At 40.9% G+C, this 22733-nt stretch overlaps 1 protein-coding gene across 1 annotated transcript in view; it reads right to left on the bottom strand.

Moving 5' to 3' along the window:
- Positions 1-536: 536 nt before the first annotated feature.
- LOC126145978 (circadian clock-controlled protein daywake) overlaps positions 537-22733 on the bottom strand; it is a 91809-nt gene continuing 69612 nt past the window's right edge. The window contains exons 5-7 of the mRNA XM_049915592.1: positions 16211-16344; positions 14559-14708; positions 537-1002 (exon numbers count right to left, since the gene is read on the bottom strand). Coding sequence (XP_049771549.1) covers positions 815-1002; positions 14559-14708; positions 16211-16344 — 472 coding nt within the window. The 3' untranslated portion in view covers positions 537-814. The remainder of the gene's footprint in view (positions 1003-14558; positions 14709-16210; positions 16345-22733) is intronic.

Genomic DNA, 22733 nt, shown 5'->3' with positions numbered 1-22733 from the left:
TTTTTCAGAACTTCGCCTACACGCAGAAAAACGTCAAATTTTAGGCACTTAGAACTACATTTTCCTGTATACATTAACGGCTGTAAAAATTTTTTCGACCGTTATTTGTTGAACAACCTGCGCATATTCTACTTGACGCAACTATTAGCATTGCAAATTTTAAAAAAAGCACTCAAAAGCTTTTTGAGTCACATCTTCAACGAAGTGTCCAAGGAGCTATTGATTGCACTCATATACGTATATACAGCACGTAGGAACTACTTTTTCATAATCAGTATGAACTTACAGGGTGTATGCAATTCAAGAAATATCCGTTAGTAGCGCACGAGGATATGAACAGAATAAAAAGCGGTTCCAGACGCGTGAAAACTCTACCAAGATCGTTGTTCAGACACTCGTATTTACTCAAGTGGGGAGAAACCATGGAAAACATCACGCCAGAAGTACACCTAAGGGTATTTTTAATTTGGTAACTGAAAAAAGCAAGGAAAAACAAACAGTTTTATTAATTTAAATAATAAAATTACTAATGGGTCAGTACAAAGTACTTACTCTACTTCAAAGAATGAAAGAGCTGAAAAAAAAACTAATAATTTTTGTGGACGAACAGTACATGCAAACAGCACAGGCTGAAGCTGGGTACAAGAAACGAGAATGGAAATAAGTTTTCAGTAGGTGGGCCAGAGGTACGCGACAAAGTACTCTCTTGTGGGGCCCGTAATCGGCTGCGAGCCACGATAGCGGAGTTGCAGCAGCAGTGAAGTCTTTGGATACGAGCACACACACACAGGCAGCGGCGGCCAGTGCCACGTATTCAGCGGGCGGCGCGGCGCTTGACAGCCGCGTGCTCCGCCGGCAGCAGGAAGACGTCTGTGGGCACGTGCTTGAGCAGCTGGTTGGCGATGCTCATGAAGACGCCGGCCAGCTTGGTGCGCAGCTGCGGCATCATCGCGTTCAGCACCTCGTGGCCGTTCTCGCGCAGGAACAGGTTGGTCGCCTCCGCTGTGGACAACGGCCGACACGTCAGCACATCGGCAGCGCTGTGGCACTCAGCACAAAACTGGCACAGGGAACACAAAAGGCACATCCTGCCACTCTCCCACGTTGTAGTATTGACAAACATCATTCGTAACCTGTCTCCAGCTTGAGAATTCGAGCTTATACAGGGCTTTAGGAGTGCAAATGTAGATATTTCTATTGATGACTGAGGGCAATGAGCTGAACTCATTAGATCATTATTTGATTCATTTGCAGACTAATAGTTATAGCTATTGCGAGGAGTATGTTTTTGGATTGGCTAGTACCCCCAAGTACACATGACACAAGCAAGCCATTAATGTTTATTTTCCTCTCGGCAGCAGGTCAGGTATTGGATTATAGCCGTGTGGACGCATAAAGAACAGTCTATACTGACAGGCACAGTTCTCTTCACGGCGCTGTTACGACTGTGGAGACAACATCAGGTGCGACATGTCTGCGAGAAGACTGATGCAGGCAAAAACAGCTAAGACACTGTACTTATTAAGTTAGCAATTATCCCAATCTCTGTATGTAAGGTGGGGTAAATCCGACCGGGTCCAATGAAATCGTCATTTTCCAATTAAAATTTACATTCATTTAACTTTCACTACATTTAGTAATCTAAACATTGTTATTTTTTTAATATATGTTGTTCATTTATGTAAAAAACATAATTACTTATAATTATTTCACAAAAAAAACGTTCATTTAGAACTATTTCTGTGCAAAATCAACCAAACAAATAGGGGGTCGGATTTACTCCACCATGTTTGCAAATGGCAAAAATGGACATTTCTTAAAATACGAATATCACAAAAACTATTGATGGTATTAAAAAAAATATTTTGCAAACAGTTGCTCCTTTATATTACCTATAATTTAACGTATATAACGTTCAGATCCCACCTCGGATAAGCGTTTTATAGCCACAAGAAATTACTAGGTCGGATTTACCCCCCCCCCCCCATATATAAGAGTTCTCATGTACATTTTTTCTGATGTTTCGCCAAATATTTACTATTTTCTTTTAAAAGGGTGTAGCTGGGATCAGCCCAAACAAATACCGCTCATCACATCTGCCATACGACGCCCAGCGTCCATGGAAAGCGTTGGTTTGTTTCGTCCCGAGAAAATCTTAAGAATCAATATATTTGAGTGGAGTAATACGTTTTGGAAGCTCGGTCTACCTTCTTCCTCGCGGAGCGTGACTAATTACAGAAGAAATGTAGTTTCCCCGAGAAATTTCAGAGAATATTTTGTCCGTAATGAACGTTATTTCCCGTGACGTGAACCACCACCTGTTAATGTTTGATGCAACGACTTTATATGATTGTGTAGTGTTAAACGGAAATGGAGAAAAGTAGGACCACAGGAATGAGAGGATGTAGCCTCAGAGTCGTACAACTGAAAGATAAGAGTTTCAGATGCCACATTTTTCTGTTTATCTAGTTATGCATACATCCACATGGGTGCTATGCGAACCACAGTACGGTGTGTGTCAGAGGGTACATAGTATTCTATTCTTACTTTTAGTGCCCCTATTCACCATTTGCTCTTCCAGTCCCCTGTGGACCAAATTTCTCTTAGGACACACGTCGTTAAATTATTACGAATCAGCTTTAACATGACGCACAATATGCTTCTAGTAGCCTCACCCACTGCTATTTGTTGAGAATTTTTGTGTCCCAGACGCGCTTACGACAGTACCCATGATGCTTGGGGACGCCCTTCCCTCAACCTTCTCTACCTGTCGCGTTAATCGAAAATTAAAAGAGTTACAGATTTACTATGAAAGCTGACGATCTGGTAGAGCGAGAGTTTTCTAAGCGAGGTTTTTTGAGCATAAATTACAATTCCTTAACAAACGAGGGATAAGTTTGTATGGTGTCTACCTTTCTTACAGCTATAAGTAGTTCGTTTTGTCTTAAAACCCAGTGATACTCCTGTATATTTATTTACGCTCAGTTACCAGTACCTCTACCAGGTGTTGTTTATTTGCAGTTTGTGTTGCATTTTGTGAGAAATGTCTAATGATGTAGTCTCCCTTTAGAAAATTGCATCATCTAAAGACAGACTCAGAGACCTACGACCGTTGTCTGTTGGGGAACAGCAGAAGTTCTTCCACAGTGATTAACAGTACGCCAGATGCTACTAACCCTTCTATTTTTCTCCATTGTGAACGAGATGCTGAGTCTGATTGCACGTCTTCAACAGAATTGTGTAACTGGTCTGGTACGTCATAAGCTAGGATTTTATGAAAAAGCTGAATATGTTGAATAGTTTGGACATAGTAATTCCCTAAAGATAGTGTCCCGTTAATGCTGTAATACCGCAATCCATTTCTTTACAATACTTTCTAATTACACTAAATGGACTTACATGTTTCTTCATTTTGCTTTTACTTTATATGCTCTTTCAATGTGAGATTGAGTCCAAAAGTGTAAATCCTGTTAACGAAGCTTATTTTCCGTGACGGGTGACTTGTCTGTGCATGAAAAAAATATGCCTTTAGAAAGGACAGTAAACAAGGCAGATGAGAAAGATAATGACAAACGTACATTAATCTAACTATTTCAAATCACTGAAGACTTGGAATTAGATAAAAAAAACAAAAGTCACTATCAGTCTGACACTTCCAAAGTCAAGTTTACAGGGGAGGGGTCTAATGTCTTTGAAATCAAAAGAGGAGTGGGACAAGAATATGGACTAACACCTCTGCTCTCCACCTGCACTTTAGAAACTGTCATCCTAGAATGGCGAAAAGAAATGAACAATTCAGGGGCAGAAAATAGGTCGAAGTATATGAATCTTATACTCGACTGTCTATGTAGACGATCTGGTGATCTTTCAGAGTCCATAGATACGGCAGCAAAACAACTAGCTATAGACAAGGCAGTGAAGAATGAACTTCACGTCTCCTTTCACAAGACGCACTTTACGACAAACATAAAATCAGTGAAAACGAGGTCAGAATAGGAAAAATTAAATAGGCAGAAAAGTTTAAATACCTACGTGAACGGATAGATATAACCTACCGGAGAAGGAAGCTATAGTATCACGCAATAACGAAGGGGAAACTAATTGAAGCCACGTAAGATCGATATCCATAAACGCCAAAATTACACACCACTGAACGGTTATTCGATCGGAATCTCTGTATGCGGAAGACACTCTTACAACGAACATGAAAGGTCTAATAGAGAAACTTAAAGCCAAAGAAAGAACGATTTTGAGAAAAATCTAGGGTTGCAACGAAGTAGATACGGAGTATAGAAGACGTCACACCCACGAGCTGCATAGATACGCTGAGAGGGTGGATGGCACCATTCGCAACAGGTTAGTATTGTATGGCCACGTGTCACGAATCAGCCCAACAAGGATGTCTAAAAGACAACTACTTTCAAGATATGAAAACTAAATGGGCATGGTTCACAGAAGTTGAAGAAGATGTACGAGAACTAGAAGTTTTCTGCTAAAAATGTAATTATTCCGCATTAATTGCTACGTATGTTGGTTTTTTCCACTGTATGTCAGCTTGTCTTCTTCCCATTGTTTAATAATCCATCGATTTTGAGGTCTGGGATTTTAATTCTTTATCCTGAACAGATCTTCTGAAACCGAAAAACCACTTATCCGCGTGTTTAACTTTTTTTACACAGGATATTCCTTCTTAGCTCAGAAACTACCTTTACGCAAGTTCCAGATCTATTATCTGATCACAATGAGTGAGGAAGTAACGTCTATTCAGTTGTCTTGTTTTACAGAATGTTCATATCATACAGAACCATTATATTTTCAGAAAGACAAATTTTGTTATTTCGATGTGGTTTTTTTAATACCTGGGCATGTTTTGAACTTTAACAAAGTATATGGTAGGAGAGATGACAGGATCGACATCGTAACGATCGATTTTAGTGCTACTTATTTGTGATGTTCCGTACAACATGAGAATATTCTGGGCTCATATCATGAGCTCAAAAATATGTGACGCCGTCAGAGCACGCTCACGTAAATATCATAAAAGTGCGAATATTTAGTAAATACTGACATTTATAACTCTTACAGTGGATTTGTGATGTCAGTTTAGATTACTGTACACTCATTACTAAATTTAACAACTAATAATTACATTTATCGAGAGTCGAAGCTAAGCGCTGTTTAGAGACGCCATAATATTCGACCAAGATAACACTAGTTGTAGAAAGTCGTGAAACAACTCAGTAAGCATCTTGTCAGTCCAAGTCGAAGAAAGGTACATATACAAACAATAATGAACGTGTATCGTTCTCGTGTTAAGGTGATACAAAACATATAGTACACTCTTCGTACTGGTTACGAGACTGACACTGGTGCGTAATTTCAGAAATTTGCCTTAGAAATCAGATATAGGTTTGTGTTTTTGTCTCCTGCGGCTGAAATGATGAAACCCGGACCCGCAATCGACAGCGTTGAAGTGCATGACAGCGGCAATACAAAACAACATAATTACGATAGTCTCAGAAAAAAAATATATTTGCGTATGATGTAGATTCAGTCACGATAACCATCTGAAATGAAACAGCTCGAAGTGTATTAATTTGGATACTGAAATACGATGTAGTCACAAACATTATTTCGGTATTGGGGTTAACGATAGTTGAGAACCGTTCTTTCAGAATCGAATCAGATTTATAACTTCGAAACAATAAAGGATACTTAGTGTACTGTAGCTGGTCGCTAAAACAGATCTGTGGGTTTTGAGTACTTAGCGTTGCTGGTTCACGCGAACCCCTCGATTGTATGCAACCCGCCACCCACAAAAGTATGGCTGGTGGACATGTGCTAGCGTGGCTGATGCAGGAGACTAGGCGCAAACAGCTGCCCAAGGGCGGGGGGAGCCTTAGTGCGCTGGCTGCATGCGCATAATTTGCCGATACAGCATAATTTACCGAGAAGACTTCTGCTGTCAACAACGTTGTGTGTTTTCATAATGCTGGAATGTTTAGCTAGGCTAATAATCTGAAATTACAGGACGTGAGAACTGTATAGTTACAGTGTTTATGTGCAGGGTACGTTGTAATTTACCATTATAGAAGCATGTAGATTCAGACCATGGAGTGAGGAATAATATAGGGATAGCTTGTGGTCGATTTTACACAACTAATACATCTTAGTTTTTTAATACTTCTTTGTGTTATAAAGGATATCTTCCAAAGATTTTTTCATCGTTATGGTTTTCAAAAACAGGAAGTTCTATGCTGTTGCTCAAGTACAGCGTTAAAATATAAGCTGATTTACTGAAGTCAAAAAACTGTCGGAGTGAAACATTGCTCTCAGAAGTGTATGGTGAGGGTGTATGAGTAAACAATAAAACACTGCAGGTGCCGTCATGTGAGTTCGAAGGGTATGTTTATGCCGGAGCCTCGCTACTCAGGAACAGTCAAACATGGAAATGGTAGTGTGGCCTTAAAGTAGCAATTACGGCTCTAGTTTCAGGACACTTGGTGACGGTGGAGGCAAGAAACACAGAACCAACTTGATAGAATCGCCTGGTGAGGTTCGTAGGTAGCAGTGACAGTGCAGATTAAATGGCACAGTAGGACTCAGAGGCCTGTTCGATCATCGCCGGGCCATGCCAGCGAGTAGCGAGTTGGCAAAGTAAACGCGCCGTAACTGTTTGTGACTGACTGAACTATTACGCGACCAGCAGGCAACCTACTATATGTGGAAAACGAGGTTTTGCATTATAATTTTCTTGAACGGAAGGATTTTAATTATGTAGTGTTCCTTCTAAGCTTTAGGAGTGCTTATGCCACATTTGAAGTGTAAACTAACTTTACTGTCTTGTAATGATAATTGTTACATCGATAAACATAACGTGTTATCCCATCTAACGAATACTGCATGGAAAACAAGAGAAGAAAATTACTGCTTGTAGTGTGACAATTATCACCACACGCTACGTACAGTACTTGTACCAATAAACGTAGGAATGTTTTGGTTCAAATGGCTCTGAGCACTATGGGACTTAACATCTAAGGTCATCAGTCCCCTAGAACTTAGAACTACTTAAACCTAACTAACCTAAGGACATGACACACATCCATGCCCGAGGCAGGATTCGACCCTGCGACCGTAGCGGTCGCGCGGTTCCAGACTGAAGCGCCTAGAACCTCTCGGCCACCCCAGCCGGTAGGAATGTTTTGTTTCCGGTCTAATGAAAAAAGTTGCACGCTATACCTGTTATAATTTCATAAATGACGGTCGCAATATATATGCTGACGACGAAGACTCGAATGCCTAGAAGCAATTCTGCCGGTTCTCTGCCACAACTGTGAAGAGCTGATGAAACTCAACAATGTTGTATGTGTAGTCTAGTGTACAGGAGGCTTACCAATATTTCACTGTTATTGGGGACTTAAAATGAAAACACATGTGTTCGTTTTGAGGCTGGGGAACAAACACTTCCAGGAACATTTACTCCACATGCTTCCTTATTCGAAAAATTTAATTTATTCACTAAAGGAATAAACTCAAAACGTCATTGAATCTTTCTGTGTGAATTACCGCATCACCGTATAAAATAAAACGTTAAAAAAACGACTTTTCGGGTGCGCTGAAGCGGCCTTTCTCTTGCTGAAACCTCTGGTAACTATTCGTAGTCTGAAAGCAACTACGTGAGCTTTCAACAGAAAAGTCGAAACCTGAAGGCTAAGAAATTAACTTGGCATTTGTGGTAGTTCTGTAATGTGACATCCGCTACAGTATCTCTCATTTTATGCTAGGTGAACATCGCCACAACAAATCATAATTAGCGTAAATAACTGTTGTTAGGAAGTAAATTAGAAGAAGATTATATAGTTAGACCTAACAGAATTCTCCAATTTCAGAAGAGCAGACGTGTAATATGTGCTTGAGAATGACCTTCAATAATTATATTTTTATCTTATTATTACAAGAAAAATACATTTACGAGTATATATCATACCTCCGCTTGTGTCGCCTCACAATTATTAAATGAGGTAAAGCACCTAAAGGCGTGTTCTTGACTTGCTTGTAAACAACTTTCTTAAACCCAAGATTTAGAGATACTTATCAGCTTAATGTAAAAGATCTCACAAAATACATCTGCGTCGAGACAGCTGTAAGTCACCTTTGCCTTTTGGGAGAGTGAAAGGCAAGGAAAAAGCAACTGCTAACAGGACGTCCACCACTTTCGCTGCGCTGAGAGCGACAACAAACGTAATTTCCCACTTCCCGAGCCACTTCTCCCTCCACGCCTCCTGTGGATCTGAACGTGTCCCACGAGCCACTGTTTCGGTGTCCTTCTTACTAGAATGAAGCAGGGAAGGGGCAGAAGGGAAGGGCAGAGAGGGGAGGGAGAGGATGCTTCCACTCTCGTGACCTCGAGGGAAAGATGTATCAGACCTGTACCACGACTGGTGAGCAACTATTTTCAACACTCAGGCACTACTTTCGAATGGGGTCGACGGCTTCCTTAGACAGAATGACCGGCAGCACATCTTCGTCTCTGCTTGAAGTCACCACGAAGTATTTTGGTAGTCTGTTACACATAAATATGAACACAGCGCCAGCTAAACTACCTGCACGGCAGTAGTTATGACCATTCAGCTGCAGGCGATGATGACGTATGAAGTGGTCAAAAGCTTGCGGTATCATTTAACGTGCGAATTATACTTATTACTTAAAGAAGAGTCACTGAAACACATGACGATAATTATTTAGCATTGTACACCTGCAGCACAGATGTCAGAACGCACAAGGCGACGCATTTCCACGTCACAATTCCAGCGTGAAAGAAATTGTACTTACGAAACGTTAAAACTACCAAAAAGCCAGAAAATCACCGGCCTAAGAATTAATAAAATTTATAAAAGAAGATTGAACCAGCAGTAACTATAAGTGATTGTGTAGGTATTTTGAAGTTGTTCCTTATGAACAATAAAGTGAAAATGTAGCTTGTTACTGTTACTGTTTATTATTTCGATAGTAATCGCCATAACAATTAACACGTCTATCTCACTGTGAGAGAAGATGACCAAGGCCTTCATGGGAAAATGTTTGTGCCTATGGAACCATGACTGTACCCAGGCGTGCACCTCTTCATCTTAAGAAAATCAACGGCGACGAATGTCTTTCTTCAGGGCTCCAGAAATATGAATGTCGCATGGAGAGAGACATCCTTTCAAAACTTCTGCAGCTTAGTCGAATCAACTCACCAATAAAATTCCCGCCCACATGTTGCCAAGTTTATTTCGACTACGCTGCAGAAGCCAGACTGGGTAGCCCTTCCATGCAATTCCAATACACACCCTCGTGATTTCAAAATTTTCGGTGGCTTGCAAAAAGACATTCTTGGCAGTCGACTTGCTTAGGACGGACAGAATTACGCCTGACTACGATCATGTTTCCATAGGTAAACGCAAACCTTTTTCTATGAGGGCACTGACCATCTTGCCTCACATTGCGATAAACGTTTTAACAATTAAGGCGATTACTTTTGAAATAATAAACAGCTTACTTACTTTTCGCCATCTGTGTCGTTTTCATTTGACTGCCGCTTATAATTCAGACACCATTAAACAAAATGTAAATGTAAACATAACACACGGACTAGGCCTTAGGCCCGTTCCACTTGCTGCCTGCTCCCTGCAAGGCAGTATGAGTAGCGATCTACGATCGTAGGACTTGCGATCACATGTAGACAATTCCTCCAACCACCATCTCTAGTAAATGAATCCTGGTAATGCCTCCTTTGGCCCCAAGAGGCTGAGGTGACCACGTTCCACATCTCCCTAACTCAGAAAAATCCGAGGAGGTACCGAAAATCGAACTCGGATCTCTCCGCACCAAAAAACAGCGACGATAAACATTCGGCTACCGAAGTGGCCATGAACCAAATGTTTTGGGAGAAATTACGAAGGAAGGAGACTACACCTCATAGATAACATAACGCATGTCAATATGTTGTACGCGTGCTTGTAAAGCACCTCAGTCCCCATACCAGACACATAAAAAAGGAAGACGACAGAGAAATGACGATACTTCTATCCTATGATACCCGCAACAAAAATTAAACTCCTGCGTCTGATACATTGGCGTAATAAAAACATAAAAACATCTCCAATACTCTGTTCTGGGCAGTGTAGTGGAACGCCAAGAATAGAAGAAACAGATTGAAGGGAAAATGGGAGGAAGATCCTGGGATATAGAAGATGGATAATGGGAGATGCAAACGAAATAATGCCAAAGAGCACTACTCTAATCCTCAAAATTTTCACACGGAATACGAAAATGTAGTGTCATGTCCTACGGGTATAGCACAAACGTGACTGAAGGCAGACTAACTGAAGATTTCAACGTTATGGGCTAAAGGCAGACTAACTGAACACATTACACAAAATTTTAACAATATGGGCTAAAGGAAATAGAATTATATTAATATACTTCTTGAAGATGATATTAAAACATTTAGTAATTGAAAATAAAAAAATTATTTTTTCCAAGTACATACTGGAAAAATAAATCAGAAAATTTCTCCCCTACCACCCCTACCTCTATTTTCACGCCTACTCAAAAAATATAGAAGAAAACAGCAAAGAGGGAGAATGACATATTATTGGTCATTTCAGTACACAGGGTGATTCTGTGACGATGATACAACCTTTCACGGTTGATGGAGAAGGGTAAATACATCAACTTGAGGTTAGTGCCCTGATCCCGAAACGACAGAGTCGAAAGCTAAGAGCAAAAACCGTTCTGCTATCTCTGGACCCCAAAATCTTTGCTTTGCATATTTTGGAAGAAGATGGTATGCACTAAAACAAGACAAAATGGGATCCAAGGCGTATATCTTCATAGCTATGAGTACTTTTATCTTTCCTACCGTGAAACAAATCTCTTCTAGAGAAGATGTGCTCATGCCTCTTAAGGTATGCATTTTAGAGCCCATGATTGCTAGGCATTTTTTCTCGTTTTCGTCTATACTACTTTCTCTCGAAATGTGGAAATAGGAGAGTCCTTAGCAGAAGAGGAGGACTATCAGAAGTATCAGAACGACTTTCGCTCCTAACTTCCGATTCAGTCGCTTCCTGACAAGGGTCCCTTACCTCTAACTGATACAGTGATCCTTCTCCATCAACCCTGTGACGTTATCGCGGAATCATCCTGTACGCCTTCTATTATGCTCCGCTGTTTGTCATACGTACTGTGATGCGAAACTGGAGGTTACTAAGAAATACATAAAACTTCCTCGCAGGTTAAAACTGTGTTCCGGACCGATACTCGAACTCGGGGCCTTTGCTTTTCGGGGGCAAGTGCTCTACCACCTGAGTTACCCAAGCACTACTAACGACCCGTCCTCACGGCTTTAATTCCGCCAGAACCTACTTAACAGAAGCTCTCCTGCAGACCTTGCAGAACTAGCACTCCTAGAAGAAAGGGCAATTGCGGAGACATGGCTCACCTGCAGGAGCTCAGATGGTAGAGCACTTGCCCGCGAAAGGCAAATGTCCCGAGTTCGGGTCTCGGTTGGGCACACAGTTTTAATCTGCCAGGAAATTTCATATCAACGCACACGCCATTGCTGAGTGAAAATTTCATTCTGGAAGAAATACAGAGGTAATAATAAAAGCTTGAAATTTAATGTTACATTGTATAATAAAACAGTGCATAAAGAAAACGATTTTCAGGCAAAAGGGAATGAAGGACGAACCTCCTACATAGTAGATCTGCCACGTAATTCTTTCCAACATGTATACGTGGAAGACGCCTGGAGACACTGGAAGGTTTCAGATAGATTATATGATGGTAATCCAGAGATTTAGGAACCAGGTTTTAAGTTGTAAGACATTGCCAGGGGCAGATGTGGACTCTGACCACAATCTACTGGTTATGAACTGTATATTAAAACTGAAGAAACTGCAAAAATGTGGGAAAATTTTGGAAATTTGTGGTAAGATATTACGGGACCAAACAGCTGAGGTCATCGGTCCCTAAGGTTACACACTACTTAATCTAACTTAAACTAACTTACACTAAGGACAAGACATACACCCATGCCCGTGGGAGGACTCGAACCTCCGACGGGGAGAGCCGCTCGAACCGTGACAAGACGCCTCAAACCACGCGACTACCCAATAAACAAAAATAAAAAAGGTGGGAATTTAAGGAGATGGGACCTGCATAAACTGAAAGAACCAGAGGCTGTTGAGAGTTTCAGAGAGAGCATTAGGAAACAATTGACAAGAACAGAGGAAAGAAACACAGTAGAAGAAGAATGGGTAACTTTGAGAGATGAAATAGTGAAGGCAGCAGAGGACCAAGTAGGTAAAAAAACGACGGTTAGTAGAAATCCTTGAGTACCAGAAGAGATATTGAATTTAACTGATGAAAGGGGAAAGGAGAAGTGCAGTAAATGAAGCAGGCAAAAAGGAATCCAACGTCTCAAAAATCAGATCGACAGAGTGTGCAAAATGGCTAAGCAGGGATGGCTACAAGAGAAATGTAGGGATATAGAGGCATAAAGCACTAGGGGTAAGGTAGATACTGCCTACAGGGAAATTAAAGAGACATTTGGAAAAAAGAGAACCACTTGTATGAATATTAAGAGCTGAGACGGAAAACCAGTTCTAAGCAAAGAACTGAAGGCAGGATGGTGAAAGGAATATATAGAGGGTCTATACAAGGGCGATGTAATTGAAGGCAATATTATTGAAATGGAATAGGATGTAGATGAAGATGAGCTGGGGTATGCGATACTGTGTGAAGAACTTGACAGAGCACTGGAAGACCTAAGTCGAAACAAGGCCCCGGGAGTAGACAACGTTCCATTACAACTACTGATAGCCAGGGGAGACCCAGCCCTGACGAAACTCTACCATTTGGTCAGCAAGATGTATGAGACAGGCAAAATACCCTCAGACTTCAAGAAGAATATAATAATTCCAATACCAAAGAAAGCAAGTGTCGACAGGTGCGAAAATTACCGAACTATCAGTGTAATAAGTCACGCCGCAAAATACTATCACAAATTCTTTACAGACGAATGGAAAAACTGGTAGAAACCAACCTCTGGGAAGATCGGTTTGGATTCCGTAGAAATGTTGGAACACGTGAGGCAATACTGACCTTACGACTCAATTTAGAAGAAAGATTCAGGAAAGGCAAACCTACGTATCTAGCATTCGTAGATTTGGGGATAGCTTTTGCCAATGTTGACTGGAATACTCTATATCAAATTCTGAAGGTGGCAGGGGTCAAATACAGTGATCGAAAGGCTATTTACTATTTGTACAGAAACCAGGTAGCAGTAATAAGAGTCGAGGGGCACGAAAGGGAAGCAGTGGTTGAGAAGGGAGTGAGACAGGGCTATAGCCTATCTCCGATGTTATTCTATATGTATATTGAGCATGCAGTAAAGGAAACAAAAGAAAATCTTTGAGTAGGAATTACAATCCACGGAGATGAAGTAAAAACTTTGAGGTTTGCCGTCGACACTATAATTCTTTCAGAGACAGCAAAGGACCTGGATGAGCAGTTGAACAGTACGGACAGTGTCTTGAAAGGAGGATATAAGATGAACATCAACGAAAGCAAAACAAGGGTAATGGAATGTAGTCGAATTCAGTCAGTTGATGCTGAGGGAATTAGATTAGGAAATGAGACACTTAAAGTAGTAGATGAGTTTTGCTACTTGGGGAGCAAAATAACAGATGATGGTCGAAGTAGAGGAGATATAAAATGTAGTCTGTCAATGGCAAGAAAAGCGTTTCTGAAGAAGAGAAATTTGTTAACATCGAGTATAGATTTAAGTGTCAGGAAGTCTTTTCTAAAAGTATTTGCATGAAGTGTAGCCATGTATGGATGTGAAACATGGACAATAAATAGTTTCGACAAGAAGAGAATGGAAGTTCTCGAAAAGTTGTGTTCCAGTAGAATGCTGAAGATTAGATGGGTAGATCCCTTAACCAATGACGAGGTACTGAATAGAATTGGAGAGAAGAGGAATTTGTGGCACAACTTGACTAGAAGAAGGGATCGGGTGGTAGGATACGATCTGATGTATCAAGGGATCATCAATTTAATATTGGAGGGAAGTGCGAAGGGTAAAAATCGTAGAGGGTGACCAAGAGATGAATACACTAAACAGATTCAGAAGTATGTAGGTTGCAGTAGTTACTCGGAGGTGAAGAAGCCTGCACAGGATAGAGTAGCATGGAGAGCTGCATCAAACCAGTCACTGGACTGAAGACAATAACAACAACTGTAGAGTCGGTAACATGTTAAAAGGCTGCGAGGAGGCAGAAAAGTGGGGATATTTATTTGCTTCCCGAGACCTCTGCACTGAGTGCTGGAACTCTTAGGACGCTGATACATGTAAAAGGAGTGTTTTTTTTTTGGCAATTACCGATAATGCAGTAGTTTTCATTGTTTCCAGTCGATATAGTTAGAGAAACTGAGGAAGTGTCAGAAGGAAGGTGTGAGAGGCTATGGCACACTGCATGTCGGGAATTATCGCCTGTTGTTGTTGTACTCACTGAGTATGCGGTTGTTGTTGAAGACCTTCTTGACGGCCATGCGCACCGTCTTGATGCTGAGGTCGACGTCGAGCGTGTCGACGTGCAGGTACTGCCGGCCGTCGCGCGTCGGCGTGCTCACCTTGCCGCGCACCACCGCCACGATGTCGCCTGCAGGCACACAAACACACACACACACAAACGGCATGAGTAGGCGCCGCTCACACTGTCTCCCACATCCACCGCCTCACCAGCTGAATTTCACAGCTTTATTCCCCTATCAACTAGCACATATGTGTGCGTGAAAACAAGGAGGTCATATGTTTCAGTGGAGCGCAAAGAAGACTCCCTACATATTAACTAATGGGATTTTGGCCGAAATTTCATCGTCACAAATTGAAATTTCTCTGCTTTTGTTGGTATGTATACTCTTAATAATAATAACCATGGATTTTTAAAATGGATTGTATTTCATGGCTTCTGAACAAAACTGTAAAACAAAATGAAAAATTGAAAAAAGCCGTCATTTCCTTTGTGAAATGATTTGTCTCAAAGAAAGGCATAAAACAGATCAGAGAAACGTTTAACGGGCCTTTAAATTATGCTTGAAATTATGTAGAGCAAGCGAGGTGCCGACGGAGAACGTAAAAGCTTGTGAAATATTTTTCTAATTTATTAATTTCTTACTTTTAGACAAATCATTTCACAAGGCAATTGACCTTTTTTTTAAATTCTTTTTATCAGCTTACGCATTCTGAATATCTGGGTGTAGCGTAACAGACAGACACACACACACACACACACACACACACACACACACACACACATATATATATATATATATATATATATATATATATATGTGTGTGTGTGTGTGTGTGTGTGTGTGTGTGTGTGTGTTTGTGTGAGTCGGTGTTTGTGTATGTGTGTAAATAGGGGGGCGGGGGAGGGTATCGTGTTGGTTTAATGGTGAATGACAGAGAACATCTGAGATTTCATGGCAAATGGCTGTGGGTATCCATTACTTATCCTCCATTTCTTGAAACTGATACTGAATTAATAATTCCGTCTGTTTGGCAGGGCAGGAAGCACGTTCTCTTTGCGAAGATTTTTTTTTTTTTGCGTACAGGAGGGTGGGAAACTGTCCTTCCATGCCATTCGCTGGATACGCTCTTAGTATTGCGATTGACGTAACGCATGATCTCATTCCATTGCACGGCATGTTCTCGAGTCGACATCTATCGCTCGTGTAACTACATGAGTAATAAATTTTTTTTATCTTCTTACAGACCAAAGATAGCAAAAATGGTTTATGATTTATAATGGTTGCCCTATACTCGGTGATTTGCTAGCTTTCCTAAAAGGACACAGACATCGTTTAATGTCATTAATTTAGTGAAGGATTTTTGTTCAAAAAGTGTGGAAACTGAGTGCTATGTATTTTCTCGATTTCACTGTCTCTGATGGAAAGGTAGAGAAACATATCGAAACTTTGTAAACACATGTAGTGTACAGTCTGAAGAAAATACGTACTAGCTAGGCCACGTAACATATCAACGACATTTAATTGTATTAGATAATCACGTATGTTCTGTTAACAACTAGCATGAAGAAGTGGGCGCAGTTTTCGGTAGCCCCGAGTGCAGTGGTTGCCGGTAGAGTGCGGTACTCACCGAGCGTGGACTGGAAGGTGCCGTTGCCGGAGGCTGGCAGGATGATGAGGACGCCGCTGCTGGTGTAGCGCGCGTTGATGCGCAGCTGTGGGATGCGGATGCGGCTCTCGAAGGGCGCGCCGTTCTTGCCCAGCCTGCGGAACACCACAGTAATCACAGCTCAAGAATCTGACTGGGCTTTGTTCATTACAAAACTATACATTATACGAGTGGAAAATGAAAAATGCCCAGAGATGTAAGGCAGAAACGCTAGGAACACATAGAGGGATGCGTCGTTGTTGTGGTCTTCAGTTCGAAGATTGGTTTGATGCGGCTCTCCACGATACTCTACCCTGTGCAAGCCTTTTGATGTCCCGGTGTGGCCGAGCGGTTCTAGGCGCTTCAGTCTAGAACCGTGCGACCGCTACGGTCTCAGTCTCGAATCCTGCTTTGGGCATGGATGTGTGTGATGTCCTTAGGTTAGTTAGGTTTAAGTAGTTCTAGCGGACTGATGACCTCAGATATTAAGTCCCATAGTGCTCAGAGCCACATAGCCTTTTGATCTCCTAATAAATACCACAACTAAGATCCTACAGAATGTAGGGGCAGCTCGTTTTGTATTATCACGTAATAGGGGAGAGAATGTGGCAGATATGATTCGCGAGTTGGGGTGGAATTCATTAAAGCAAAGACGTGTTTCGTCGCGGCGAGATCTATTTACGGAATTCCAGTCACCAACTTTCTCTTCCCATTGCGAAAATATTTTGTTGAGCCCAACCTACATAGGTAGGAATGATCATCAAAATAAAATAAGAGAAATCAGAGCTCGAACAGAAAGGTTTAGATGTTCGTTTTCCCCGCGCGCTGGCAGGGAGATAGTATGATTGTGGTTCGATGACCCCTCTGCTAAGCACTTAAATGTGAATTGCAGACTAATCATGCAGATGTAGATGTAGAATGTGCTTACTGTTTTTATTTCTTGGCCTCTCCCAACAATTTGTATCGCCCCCCTTTCCCTCCAATAGTAAACTGCTGATCCATTGATGTCTAAAAATGTGTCCTGTCAACGTATCCCTCCTATCTACCTTCTAGCGGGTTGTGCCACAAATTTCTTCTTTCACCAATTCTATTCAGTACCTCCTCATTAGTTACGTGATCTATGCTTCTAATCTTAAGCATTCTTCTGTAGCACTAGAATTCAAAAGTTTCTATCCTCTTCTTTCTAAATTGTTTTTCGTCCTTGTTTCACTTCCATACATGACTACACTCCATAGAAAAACGTTTTCAGAAAAGCCTTCCTAACACTTAAATCCATATTCGATGTTAACAAATTTCTCTTCTTCGGAAATGATTTTCTTGACATTGCCAGTCTATAATTTTTATCCACTTTACTTTGGTATTCATCAGCTATTTTGCTAGTCAGATAACAAAACTCCTTCTACTACTTTAAGAATCTTATTTTATAATTTAATTCTCTTATCATCACTTGATTTAATTCTGATACATTCCATTATCCTTGTCGCGCTTTTGTTGATGTTTGTGTGATATCCTCCTGAAAGGAGAACATTGTTCATTCCGTTCAACAGTTCTCCAAAACCCTTTCTGTCTGTGACAGAATTATAACGTCATCGCCAAATGTCAAAGTTTTTATTTCTTCTTCCTTAACTTTAACTATTATTCTAAATTTCTTTTATTTTCTTTATCGCTTCCTCAATGCACAGATTTAATAAAACTGGGGATGGGATACAACAGTGTCTCACTCTCTTCTCGACAACTGCTTCCGTTTAATGCTCCTCGACTCTTATAACTCACGTCTAGTTCCTGTAAAAGCCATAAATAGTCTTTCGAAGTCTGCATTTTACCCCTGCTCCCTTCATAATTCCAAAAATAGTATTCCAGTCAACATTCTCAAATGCTTTCTCTTAGTCTACAAACACTAAAAACGGAGAATGTCTTTCCCTAACCTATCTTCTAAGATGGATCTTACAGTCAGTATTGCTTCGCGTGCTCCTGCATTCCTTCGGAATCCAAACTGATCTTTCTCGAAGTCGGCTTCTACCAGCTTTTCCATACTCCTGTAAGGAATTCGTGTTAGTATCTTGCAATCTTGTGGTACTAAACTGATAGTTCGGTAACAATCACTCCTGTCAGCACCTCCTTTCTTTGGAGTTGGAATTACTACGATATTTTAATAGCGTTACGCCTGTCTCATATATCTTACACACCAGACGAAGAGTTTTGTCATGGCTGGCTCTCCCAAGGCTGAGAAAATGTCGTCTACTCCCGAGAACTTTTTCGACTTATGTCTTTCAGAGGGATATGAACAATATCATTCAAAGCGCCTTTTTGAAGTCGGAACAGGAAGCGGAGTGAACACCCAGAGATCGTAAAATTGCTGAAATAATGACGTATAGTGACGAGTATGGTATTGGATTTATAAACTGTGCAGACATGTCGGTGAGGGTAGAGGAGCAAAACTTTTTTACATGGCCTCATATCCGCCATCGACTGCATTATTTATTAACCCATCCATTATTGCAGTTTGGAAATTATGTCATTTTGAAATGGTCGTAGGTGCTGATAACACATAGGTAGTCAACATTAATAAAAAGAATAAATGTGACGTGAGACCCTATATCTGGTGTCAGCCTTTGTCACATTCGCCATCGGTGTGCGACTGCTGAGATGAAAAATACTGAAAAAATTTAATCACATTAGTTTTTACCCTATCCACATGAAGCATTTAAAAGAATTCTGCGTTGTTCCGGTGCAACAACAAGCACAGTTTTGTGGAATTGTTGGTCTCAACGGTCCTATGGGTGAGCTGTCCAGCGCTTTGCAGGAGGACAACCACGGCGTCTCAACGTAGGCGCGAAATACTGCCAAAAAAGTAGTTATAGGTCAGGGACGCTGCAACAAAAATATATTTCGACAGTACTCAGTAGAAGTCCTACAAGGCACAAACAAAAAATAAGAATTATACACAAGCAAGGAAGAAAGATCGAAGAGCCATATTTCCGTGAGACACTGACAAATGGAAGAAAAGAGAACGATTCAAAGAGCCCTTTGTGGATGGATCATGTATCAGTCCAAGCCTAAATACTTTTCAGTTGCTGAAACAGTTATTTTCTCTTTCAAGTATCTTAGTGGGTTAGTAAACGACCAGTAACGATTCTTTAAAGAATCGAACTCCCGTGGTAGAAAAGCTTCAGACAACTGAAACCTTACAAATGAGTAAATGTTTGGCATTAAGCATGTAAAACCTTTACGTTTAAGACATAAAATCCTATTAGGTTGGTTTTATTCGTTTCGTATTATTCACTAATTATAAATTCAAAACCAAAACTGGTAAACAAGAAATTAATATGTCGAACAGCATTTTAAATTTTGTAATTGGGTCAGTAATTATGTGAAATACTGGAAATAAATCCATCACCAATCCTGTAATGATATAATCAAGTGAAACAATCAATGACGGAAATATGTTTCGTGACGATCAACGGTGATCAACATTCCGAGCATCAGTTACCGAGTAATGAATATGCCACGAAGCTCGTTACGTCCTTAAATATTTCCTTACTCACGTGTTTTCTTCCTCTCACGCAGTTCATGTCTGCCTCGAGGCAAGTCACTATTTTTCGTATGTCTCCAGGTCGTTTCCCTTAGAGGACTGACATGTTGCAGCGTTCCGTTTGTACGGCCGGCAACCAATCTGGCATAGAAATTCCGCGGGTTGCCTAAATGCCACACTATCGCTCTCCGCCACTGTTCTGCAGCAGTTCCTGTAGGTGGCCCTAGGGAGTGTCACCAGGGGTCGCAGGCGGGGGGGGGGGGGGGGGGGAAATCTATTTGCATCCGAGACCTAGAATAGTTCTTTTGATATCCTGAAGCGCGAAACTATTTTAGACCCTCGCTCCGCCGTGCAGAGCGAGTTCACGTCGAGCCACAGCTACAAACGAACATCTGCTCCACTACGACGCCGCTGTCTGCTGCCGACCCTCGATGGACACCGCCTGGCCTCTGCAGGTCCACCAGCGGTCCAGTCTCCGGGGTTGGATGTCAAAACCTGGTCCACAAACTTTGGTAGAATATTGACGGTAACCTGTATTTTTTTTCCTCCAAAGGCCTGTATCACTGTGCATGTAAGAGTGGGTCTTGGTTCCCATACGCAGCAGTACAACTTTGTAAATAGAATATGACACATCTCTCTGTTTTGTCATTTTTAAACCAGTAAGATCCTGAAGGATGCTAGTGATTTTTGAAACTATTCGTTCGGTGGGAGGAAGAAGTCAGTACATTTGATGCATGAAATTATGTACGTTTTGTCACCCTTCGTTGCAGTTTTTCAAGCGTGAATTTTAAAAGGCAAGACCAAGTACGTAAGTTATTATTAAATTCATATACAACAAGGACAATCGTCATGTGGTTCTACATCCGAAGATAGAATGCTTAATACACTGCATTTGATGCTTATTTGTTGCAACGTATTTAGTCAATGTCGAGCTGAAATGGCGCACAATGGCTAGCTGCGTCCTACAGCCCCACAGTGTTACTTGTTTCTTTGTTATTATAATTGTACGTTTGCAAATATATTAACAAATGTACACTCTAAGACAAAAATAAAAAGGAAGAAAAAAAGACTCAACACGAATGAATTATCCAAATGTAACGGAAATCGGTAGACCTGATGTGCATATACTGACAAACAAATGATTACAATTTCACAAAAATTGGGTGATTTATTTAAGAGAAAGAAGTATACAAATTCAGCAATTCGTCCAACTCTGGGCCTTATACAAGCAGTTATTCAGCTTAATGTAAGTCAGACCTGAAATCTCGGTTCACTTTCATATTTACAGTTATTCGACTTTGCATTGACCAATGGAATTATTGGATGTCCTCCTGAGTGATATCGTACCAAATTATGTCCAATTAGCGTATTGGATTGTCCAAATCACGAGGTGGTTGGAGTGCTCTTTTCTGGTTATCGGGACTCAATTCGAAGCGAAACACATTACTGAAGACAGTACTACTCCAGTCAGTAAGATTTCAGGCCGAAGATTTGCCTGGAGATACCGAGAACAGCGATGGGATATCAACCTAACTCTCGCCCGCCATACGACCCGACAACCAGGAGTAAATGTCTGGGATGCCATTTCTTTTCACAGCAGGACCACTTTAGGTGTCATCCGCGACAGCCTTATAGCACAGCGGTACGTGGAAGATATTGTACGCCCATTTTTGATGCCCTTCATGGCAAGCCAACATGGGATTACATTTCATCAAGATAATGCCACTCGCACACGGCGAGTTTCTGCTGCATGTCTTCGTGCTTGCCAAACCCTACCTTGGCCAGCAGGGTCGCCGGATCGCTCCCCAAGTGAGCATTATGGGTAGGGCCCTCCAACTACCTAGAGATTTTATAATGCCAAGCCAAATAACTGCTTGCATAAGGGAGAAAGGTGGAACAACATGTTACTGACTTGCTGAATTAGTGTAGCGCTTTCTCTTTAATAAACCGTACAGTTTTTCTGATTTTGTAATCAAATACTTAAACGCAGTACTCCACAATTTTAACGGCTACGCCATGCACAGTGGTATTGCGGAGATCAGGAAGGAACAAAAAATTACGAAGAAGAAAGCATGTCATGCTAAGAAAAACCGTACAAATAACAACAGAAAACTTGAGTTTTCATCATCAGAGTTTGAATCAGACTTGACCAGCTTGTGTGACGCCCGTGAACTAGATGATATGGCTATTGAATCGAAATAAGAAGTTCACTTACTGCGAGGTGAATCTGAAAACAAAGATCGACAAGTTTCGCACAGATTTGTATATTGCACGTACTGCAGCCATGGGTAGTACAGCACATGGGACAGTTTACATAATTATTTACGTGATATTAGTTCACGCAAACTCTGATCTTCTTGCTTTTTGATTTTACTTGTTCAACAGCGGACTTACCGTTTTAATTTTGTTATTTATATTGTTATATTCTGTTTTTAGATAAAGCTCAATCTAATCATTTAGCACGTTAGCAGAAACGAAATTTAAATGTGAAAGGAACTACGTAAAGTAAAAATTAATAAGTCTTACTATGCGCTATTTAATCGCGCTTGACGTGATATTTTTCCTGCTCTGACCAACTAAAATGGCGTTTTGCAAAAATTTAGGACTGATGTGGTCTCATATAAAGATTAGTTGTCCAAAAGACGTATTAGCTTAACAATAAACTGTGGACGTGTGGATTAAGTTTTAGGGGCAAATTTCGGTATTCATGTGAATATTGTCTGGTTGGCCTGTTACTTAAAGTGGCCGAAGGTAAGAAGACAGGGGGAAGAAATTTAGCGCTTGTTGAAAGCTTTATTCAAGGTATAACTTCTGCTACATTCTCGATAGTTCACTTGAAGATGTGTGGCAAACGAAATACTGTGTTTCACAGAGAATGAAGACCAGCATCATCATATGTTCAGCACTACGGTAAAACTTCAAGGTAAGAAGGAAGGTATGTTCGTGAATTCGTACTGGTGTCCTCATTCTACA

Source organism: Schistocerca cancellata, chromosome 2 (genome assembly GCF_023864275.1).
Source record: "Schistocerca cancellata isolate TAMUIC-IGC-003103 chromosome 2, iqSchCanc2.1, whole genome shotgun sequence".
In the NCBI taxonomy this organism is placed as follows: domain Eukaryota; kingdom Metazoa; phylum Arthropoda; class Insecta; order Orthoptera; family Acrididae; genus Schistocerca; species Schistocerca cancellata.
The sequence above is the reverse complement of the archived record's forward strand: the minus strand, read 5'-3'. Positions and strand labels throughout refer to the sequence as shown.